At 39.6% G+C, this 9,117-nt stretch overlaps 2 protein-coding genes across 3 annotated transcripts in view; both read left to right on the top strand.

Annotated features, from left to right (window-relative positions):
• The window catches only part of LOC103523882, a 20,100-nt gene that overhangs the window by 8,519 nt on the left and 2,464 nt on the right, over positions 1–9,117 (top strand). The window contains exon 2 of one of the 2 annotated variants that reach the window (XM_008488890.2): positions 1,477–1,799. The exons of the other annotated variant lie outside the window; for it this stretch is intronic. Coding sequence (XP_008487112.1) covers positions 1,477–1,784 — 308 coding nt within the window. The 3' untranslated portion in view covers positions 1,785–1,799. Of the gene's footprint in view, positions 1–1,476; positions 1,800–9,117 lie in introns of those variants that run through there. 2 annotated transcript variants of the gene reach the window in all.
• On the top strand, positions 3,597–7,414 carry LOC103523880 (protein stoned-A-like). Its single transcript, XM_008488888.3, has 2 exons — positions 3,597–3,797; positions 5,382–7,414. Exon 2 carries the CDS (start codon positions 5,408–5,410, stop codon positions 7,379–7,381), a length of 1,974 nt encoding a protein of 657 aa, XP_008487110.1. The 5' UTR covers positions 3,597–3,797; positions 5,382–5,407; the 3' UTR covers positions 7,382–7,414.

Genomic DNA, 9,117 nt, shown 5'->3' with positions numbered 1-9,117 from the left:
ACAGTGCCTAACGAAAAATTTGGAAACCTGCGTGTCTTTTATTTATTTATAAACCAGGAGGTATTATAAACCCAAGGAAGGATAATACCTGGATCAGTACAGTGTAACAGAAGTGCGTCTATCCGACTGTTGGAAAGAATGTCCAAAGTGTTTTGAAAAAAAAAAAAATGTCCATTTTCGATGGTCTTATTGTTTAAGATAGCTTGTGTCTGAAGAGGAAAAGAGAGAAAACAATTTCGATAGGGTCTTTTAATACCTTTACATTTTGTTTGGACCCACTGGATTTAAAAGGATCATTTGGCAGCTTTCCCGATCCAAAAATTCGCAGACATACGCGAGAAGTGGGGGGGGGGGATCCGCTTCTCTTGGAACTTGGCGCTTCGGATTTCCCATTTCCCTCCGCAGGCCCCCCCCACTTCTGGAGGTGCGCTTCGCTTCTCTCAAAAATAGATATACAGAATAAGGGTTATTGCCACAAGGAAAGCCCTTTGAAAGACTCCTTTGAATCCGGTCGATAGTGATAGTCATCTCGACTGGTCCATGCGACTATTCCAGGCGCGACAATCCAGATGGACTACTCGTGTGTGGTGATAGTCCATCTGGACTGTCCGCCTGGACTAGTCCACATGAGAATCAGATGGATTATTACTCACCGACCCGGAATCGTATCCATTACTTTAAAGTTCGTTATGGAAGACCTTATATGAACCTACCGAGGAGAACCGAGAAGGGGGACGCCCTGGTACCGAAACCTAGAAGAAGAACGTAAGGATGGTGACCTGTTGAATTTATGGCATTACTTTTCTGTGGCTTGTGCCAGGTAACAGAAGAAAACCAGTATTGTTTCACCTTGTTCACCACATGACTGAAACATAGTACAAGCGGGTAAGCTAAAAGCTTTAGAGATGATTACTTCCTCGACCTTTACTATATCGATTGTCTCCACAGAATATGCGTGCACGATTGAAGTAATACCTGTAACCATTAGATTAGATCGCCCTTAAAATTTCAAAAAAAAAAAATTATTCAAACTATCTCAATCGGGCGCCGATGAATCCGACAAGAGCGAGATCCAAACAGCTCCCTTGACATGCGGACGGTTGGCAGAATAGCAGGGCTTTAACAGTCCTCTTTCTTTCTGACGTAACCTCTTTCGGTCGGAGCAAGGCCCTTGTTTGGAAAATAGACAAATATTTATGTTTGTAGGCGGGGCTCGTCCCTTAGGCTTGGACGGCGGGTCGCTGATAGGTCTATCTCACGGACATGCATGGCTATCTCACGGACACGGGAAGTATTTCCACTTCATGGTCACCTCCACACACTAGTGAAACGCGTTCCATAAAACGTATTATTTCATATGACAATGTACAAAAAGATTCATGAAACTCCGTTTCACCAGTGTGCACTGCTCTGTGTTACCCTTAAGGGATTCGTGAAACGCATTTCACTAGTGTGCATTGCCCCTTATGATTTCAGGTAAGAAAATGCCGGAAGTCTTAGACCCGTACGCATTGGCCAATGATCCGACAGCCCCGGATCTTTTCACGGATGCTTTCGAATTGCCGGAAAACAAACCCAACCAGGCGCTCAAGAAGTTCCTCCGGAAAGCAGACGACCGAGCGTTCAGGCGAGAAATGAGGCTGCGGTATTTTGGAAAGTCGAGACACCCGAACACGGAAAACAATTTGAACACAAGAAAGACCGAACCGGAATTCACATCCGTCGAAACACATCCGGACAATGTTTACATTGAAAACAAATATACTAATTTGTTTATTGAGTAAACGAGAGCGGCTTTTTAATATGACTGGATTACGCGAGGTTATCAGGCAGTACTGGCCTCGTGTGAACACCATAGGCGTCCAAGAACAGTCAAGTTAGTAGGTTAGTTTGAATTTGAAATAGATCATTATTGTTTGGGGGCACGGTTGGTCCAGTGGTAACGCGCTTGCTTGCCATGCAGAAGGTCCCGGGTTCGAATCCCACCATCGACTAAAAATTGTACTCGTTTTTCGATTGCAAATATTTCAACGGGTAACTTTCTGGAGTTCTCGTGTTGACCAGCACCTAAATGGGGAGTATTGTGTCTCTTCTCGCCCATCTGATGAGAGGCATACTACGGGATGGGCATGCTACGACACAGACCACATGCGTCTAATGTAGCAGTTGTTTGCATTGCTACGAAATAAAAACGGCGGTGAAACACTCATCTTTTTTTTAAGAAAAAAAAAAAGAAAGTGAAAATTGTAACTGTACAGAGGAGCATTTTGTCCAACTAGCTTACCAGACTGAAATGTTACCGGACGTCAGTGGTGTTTACATAAGACGCTAGTCTAGTGGGCTGGACTGCCCACTAGACTAGCGTAATTCAGCCAGAACTCCAGCAAAATTTCATGTTGGGTAATTGTTGGCCTTACGTTATATTTTGGTGGTTAACAAAATGTGTTAGGTTAGCTGTCTTACCGTTGGCCAACAGTTCCCCAACCATGTAATCATTTCCCAACGATTGTAATTTTATATTACTGATGCCACCCAAAATATTATTCCCTGAATGGATGAAACCGTCGTTAATTTGAAAATGACAAAAGTTAAAACCATTGTACGTAAAACTATATGTCACGCGCCGAAGGTGTGGATTAATACGTAGGTATGTGCTAGTAATACTATTCAAATGTCCCCCTTCAGCTAACTAGGTAATATCAAATCATTCAATACAATTAGAAAAGTGCTTTTCCAACCAACCGTGTCATAAAGCCTCCCTACTCATCAGAGTAGAAAGGTATAACTGGCCTAGCCATACATTATTTTAGTTAACTTGCGCCTGAGCAAATAATATTTACTAGGATGTAGATACCTACTTGCAACCTACGTACATACCTACTTAACCCTTCATTGTTGAAGAACGTCTTTGGTTTAAGGAATAATCCTAGAGTTGGTAGAAATCATTTAAATAGCTACTAATCATGTCATTTTACTAGAAATAAGTACCTATATCGTGAGTGGTACTTCAAGGTAAGCATCCATGTGTCTGCGGTAGGGGAAATTTTCTGTCTTCTCCTGGATTTGAACCTGGTACCTCCGGATTAAGAGTGAATGCTGTTGACCGCAGAGTCTTTGAGGTGGGTTGTCATTAGTTGCTACTTATTTATCTATTCATAGAAGAGAAATTGAGAGGTTTACCATGAATAGTCTTGGGCGTTAAATCTCTCTATTACCTAATTTTAAAAATGATTAGGTGCATTAAGTTGACTTAATGGTCTTAATGTTTGATGCCAACAAACTATAAAGGGATGTTAGCTACCTATTAGGGGAAAACAAAAACAAAGTGACTGAGGTGTAAACAAACTTTTTACCAACATCTTCAAAGGGAAAAACCTCAAGAAAGGGAAAAAAGAAAAACTTCCAGACATTAAAAATGAAAAGGTTAAAATAAAGGGGGCGAACGAGGTGGAAAGTGTAGGAGAGCCCAAAACTCTTGCGTCACAGTCACGAATAATCAATACGAAATGTGATGAGAACTTCAAGAGGGAAACGAAATCCGTCGAAATTTTCCGAAAGTGAGGGGAAAGAAGAACGATCCTCGCCTCTATTCTACTATCAATGAAAATTTTCTTGTGAACAAGAGTGAAAAGAATTGGAAATCAAATTTAGAAGGTTTTCCTTTTTTTTTCGTGAGAATATTTCATTTAGGATTAAAACAATCTCAAAGTGATATTTTTAAACGTTTGTTTTAGTCATATCAAACTACTAGTGCTTTGTTTTATAATCTTCGCCATTATCCTGATGCCTCCAGCAAAGTAAGTACAAAGTATTGACTTCTTTTTTTAAGATTCATAGCTACATTATCTATTTGACCAAATGAGAAAATTTGGGGACCTCTTAGTTTGTTGTCTGGTGTTAATGAAAGTGATGCGATTGTAATTCTTGGCTGTTTTTCTTCTTTTATTCCTCTCTGATTGCTGAAAAACTCAGCAAAATCCATCCGACGTCATTCAAGTATACCTACCTACGTGTTTCAAGTAAGTTACGAACAAAAATTGGTACCTACCTATAATTAATACAAATAACTAGAGGGCTATTGAATAGCATAATTAAAAACAAGAACAACGCTCAAGTATAACTGAAATACGAGCTTTTATCAAGTGAAAATTACGTTCCATAAGAAGGACTTTCTTCTTAAAGATTTTTTTTTCAGTCCCTTCGTACCACAGACAGCGTGACTTATCGAGTTTTGGATGAAAAATCGATTTCGAGATTTCAGACAAAATAGACAAGTATACCTACTTACTTATGTCGACAAATAGGTAAATGTCTAAGATACACTCATTCGAAGCCCTCAAAAAGGAACTGAAGAAAGTCTACATCTAATGAGTTGAAGCCCTCAGAACACTTGACCTACTTATGTTTTGATCACATTGGATTCAAGTGTAGGGTGGTATAACATGTTGATATCTTTAGGATTTCGTACATGTCTTCTGTAAATGGTATTATAGATAGATATTTCATGTATAATTTACATTTTTATATCTTTGGTCATTTCATCACAAGCACGATGTACTTTGAGGTGAATCCTCCTCGTCTCAAAATAAAAACAAGAAAAACACGCCTCTTGACATCTTGACAGTAAATTTGAACTTTTTTTAGATATCAGTAACTAAACTAAAACAAGTAGGTACACCTTAAAGAAATTGACATTGATGTTATTATTAGTGGATGTCGCAGTATTACTGAACGAGTCTGTGTGTCTGAGAAAAAGAGAGAGTGGGAGGGGGTTATATTTTAGTGGATGTGCCAAAAGAACGAAAGCCAGAGGGTGAAACATAGAAAAGGATAGAGAGGGGGTATTATATATTCTAACTTTCCGCTTCTTTTACTTGCTACGGAAAATTTCAAAAATATTAAATAGTAATGAACTTTTTTCAATTTTTATTAGGGGTGGAACATTTAATTCGACTGGTTCTTAGTAACCTACAAGTAAAGCGTTGTTCAGAATAAGGCACTGAACAAACTACCCTGTATTTTGTTTTCCTTTTCAGAAGAGATTAGTGCCATACAAGTGAAATGTAGCTTTTGGGATTTCTCCCCGTAAATTTTCGAGTTTCTCGTCTTACAGGTTTCTAGGGAAAGCTCTTCTAAAATGGTCATCTTTTGCATATTACAAGGATAAAAAAGCAGGCATTGCATTTAAATGTGCGAATTAGCCACTCTCCTCTCCCACCCTCTTTATACCACAACAAGCCTTGTGGCGGGGCGGTCCCTTGAATATCAATACTTTGTGTTATTTCTATTAGTCATCCATGTACACTTGTACAGGCGTTTTTCTTGCCAGTATTTTATAATAGATGACCATGTAAATGAAAAATCCCATTTGTTTGTTCCAGAGACACAAATAGACTAGAAGTAGAATATGCCAAAAATACCAGGATTGAAAAAGAAGAGAAAGGGAAAAAAGAATAAACATAAGGAGGAAGAAGAATTTGATGCAGAAGAACTAGCAAAATATCGTAGAGAACATCAAGCCAAAGAAGAAGAGGCTGGTGCCGAAGCATCTTCCGAAGGGAAAAGTGACGAATGGCAGAAGTTCAAAGCTCTCACAGCAGGTGTTGATTCTATACTAAAGAAAACTCATGACGATCTTGAACAACTAAAGCAAACAAGTTATTTCCAAAGAAAACCTCCTGGTCCATCTGAATACGGATCAGAGACATCCAAAGGAAATACCAAAGAACAAGCTTGGACAGAATTTGAAGAAGGACAAGAACCTACATTAGACGAAGCAGCAGGTACAGATAAACCAGCTCCAAGACTAGAGGATCTTCCACTCAAGTTTGAAGAATATGACGATGATGAAGAGGAGGAAGATAGTGAAGTAGATGAAGATATATTCGATACAGCATTTGTTGATCTCGTCACCACTGAAGATCTACACTTAGCTTACATACCTGACAGTCCTATTGAAAAGGACGACGGTCCTGATCCATTCGATACTTCTATTGTAGATAAGGTTATCAAGCCTGAAAGTGAGAAGGAAAGAAAAAGGAAACTCATTAGTTTAGGTTGTGCTGTAGATGTGTTAGCAGGAAAAGTTGACAAACCTGTATCTCCACTTCCAGAGCATCATGAGTCAACTCCTAGGAGGAGACCTAAACCAGTAGACTTACTATTGGGAAGTTTTGATGAACAAAGCCCAAGAGCTGCTGAACTAGAAAACGTTTCTAATACTTTAGAAGAGCCAGTTAAAACATTACTAGATGAAGATAATGAAAATTTACCTGATTCGCCAGTAGACGTTGCAGATACTCTATCTATTCTACAGAAAATCAACGAAACCGTACAAGCAGCCCAACTTCCACAGGTTGAAAAGAAAGCGACCCCTATTTTAGAAAAATTTGGAATAGATGAATTAATCGATGGTGAAACCGACGAATTTGCTGCGCTTGCCACAGAATCTCTGGCAAAATCTCCATTGAAAGCGCACAATAATTTTGAAGGTATCAAACCTCAGAGACCTCCACCACCTTCAGTATTAAATATACAAAACGATTTAGGTGATCCAGAGGATCCTTTTGATACCTCGTTTGCTGAAAAAGTTTTACCTGGTAAATGTGAGTTGAAGTTAATAGAAAACGAAATTTTAGGTAAAGACGAATCAGAGTTGATTCAAAGTGAAAGAGTTAAATTTGACGGGAAAACTATTAAATATTCGGGAATCACTATTGAAATCAACAATTCAATTAATTCAAAAGAAGAAAATGCTGAAGACACTTCAAATTTAAAGAAAGATTTACTGGGTGGAAGTACAACTGATTTGTCTCACATTGGTTTTACGCCCATTGAACCTACAACTGATAAGACCCCCGAAGAAATAGTGTTTTCTAGTGACGATCCATTTGATACTTCTATTGTTCATAGCCTGACAGCTCCAGGCAAAGCAGAATTGAAATTATTAGAACAAGACCTACTCAGTGAGACTAAAACAAACGAGATCAAGACTGAAGAAAAAGTCGCCCACAGGCCTGATCAGTTGATAGGCACAAAAAAGCATTCTATTCCTAAAGTTGTAGCTTTCATTGAGCCACCAGGAGTTAACGGCACAGAGGAAAATTCCAGAAAACCAGTAACTCCTTACTATCCTGGAAAATCATTCGAATCAGAAAGTCTAGACTTTTTAACTGCGGAAGAAGATATTGGCGTCAAACTCCATACTCCTGTAGCACCTATCAAGATTGAAGATGAAATAGAAGCCCTTGATCCTTTCGACACATCAATTGCAAACAATATACAACCTAGCTCAACAGAACTTAAATTGATTGAGAATGAATTGATGAGCGCTGAGGCCATTGAAGTATCTGATCCATTTGAAATTACTGATTTAAAATAAATTAATAACCATGGCATTTAACGCACCCAAGAACCCCTTCCTCTTCACTGAGGAAGAGTTGCGAGATGAGCCAGCTGAGGCTAATAACATTAACCCTTTCTTGATCAATGAATCAGATTTAGGAGATACCCATGTGACCTCCGAGAATCCGTTCTTCAACTTTTCAAATCTTCCAAGCACAACAAATGCTAATCAAGCAAGTACAAATCCTTTTGCGTTCATAGTTGAACCTGACGAAGTACCAGATCAGACGAATACAAACAATTTCCTTTTCGATGATCCAATCCCTGATCAACCATCACATGACGCAACTGCTGATTTATTAGGGACTTTTGAGCCCATTATTCAACAGGATGACTTGATGGATAACAAACAAGATCAGACGCCCCGTAGACCACCACCACCTCGTCCTGTTATTCCGCCATCAAAAGAAACCAAAGATTTGATTTTAACAGTGACGGGGCACATGGAGGCAACATCTTCACACTTAGACAGATGTCATGCGGCTAGAACACCAAGTCCAACACCCATGAGGGATATTCATTCACCAAGCCCTACTCCTGATGTTCAACATCAAAATTTAATGGGCGACGAAGACATCACTCCAATTTTCCCTCAAACTGTATCAGAACCCAACCACGTGAAAAGTGTCACCAGAAATTTGATGGATGATTTAGAAAACTCACCGAGTATTCCAACTGAGCCTCCTAAATTACCACCAACTATTCCAGCTGAACCACCAAAACTACCCCCGAGTGTTCCAAGTGAGCCACCTAAACTACCCCCAAGTATTCCAAGTGAGCCACCTAAAATACCACCCAGTATTCCCACGGAACCACCTAAAATACCACCACAGAGACCACCAGTTCCTCCGATACCAGAACCTAAGGTTGCACCATCTGTTCCTGCAAGACCTGCACCACCGAAGATACTTGATAACAAAGAGCCACCCATCATACCACGAGATTCGTCAGATTTGACATACAATACGTCAACACCATCTTCAAGAAAGGCATCCATTACTAATCCTGAGGCTCCTAGGAAATATTCAAAGGAGAATGTGATTGACAACGATGTTTTAATCCAAAACGCCATCAACTCAAGAAAATCATCGCAAGATGTGGTAACGTCGAGGAAATCTTCTCAGGATATTCAGCGTATTACATCAGCATCTCAGTCAAGGAAAGCATCGAATGAAGTAGCACCAGATGTTTTTAGTCAGCAAATCACGTCAACAAATATCATAGAGAACTATACAACAGATAGTTCGCCTTTCATTGAAGACCATGCTACAGCTGTGAATCATGAAGCTACAGCCGAACCTATCCAACACACTGCTGATCAATTCATGAATCTGTTTGGTACTTCCATTGGCAAAAATGAGCCGGAGACAGCGTTCATGAATCAGGATGACACATTTGGAATACAGCCAGCTGCTACAGACTTTCCAGAACAAACTATCTCGCAGGACACACTGTTCTCGCAACCACCTACGGAACCACAGAAGGAAAATGTGTTTGCACAGAATGATGACCTGTTTGATGCTTTCTCTGCTAAATTTGAAAGCGTCAAAATCAACGAGGAGAAATCTTCCGCATTTGATCCGTTTGGTGGTACATCAGCCTTTGGTGATGCTGGAACTCTCTCATCTGAACAACCAAGTAAGTTGATAAAATTTATATGGTTTTATTAAAACCAGGTACTATGTATTAGCAGTATTGGGAAAATTACTTATA

This window comes from Diaphorina citri, unplaced genomic scaffold (assembly GCF_000475195.1).
Source record: "Diaphorina citri unplaced genomic scaffold, Diaci psyllid genome assembly version 1.1 scaffold50501, whole genome shotgun sequence".
Taxonomy (NCBI): Eukaryota; Metazoa; Arthropoda; class Insecta; order Hemiptera; family Psyllidae; genus Diaphorina; species Diaphorina citri.
The sequence above is the reverse complement of the archived record's forward strand: the minus strand, read 5'-3'. Positions and strand labels throughout refer to the sequence as shown.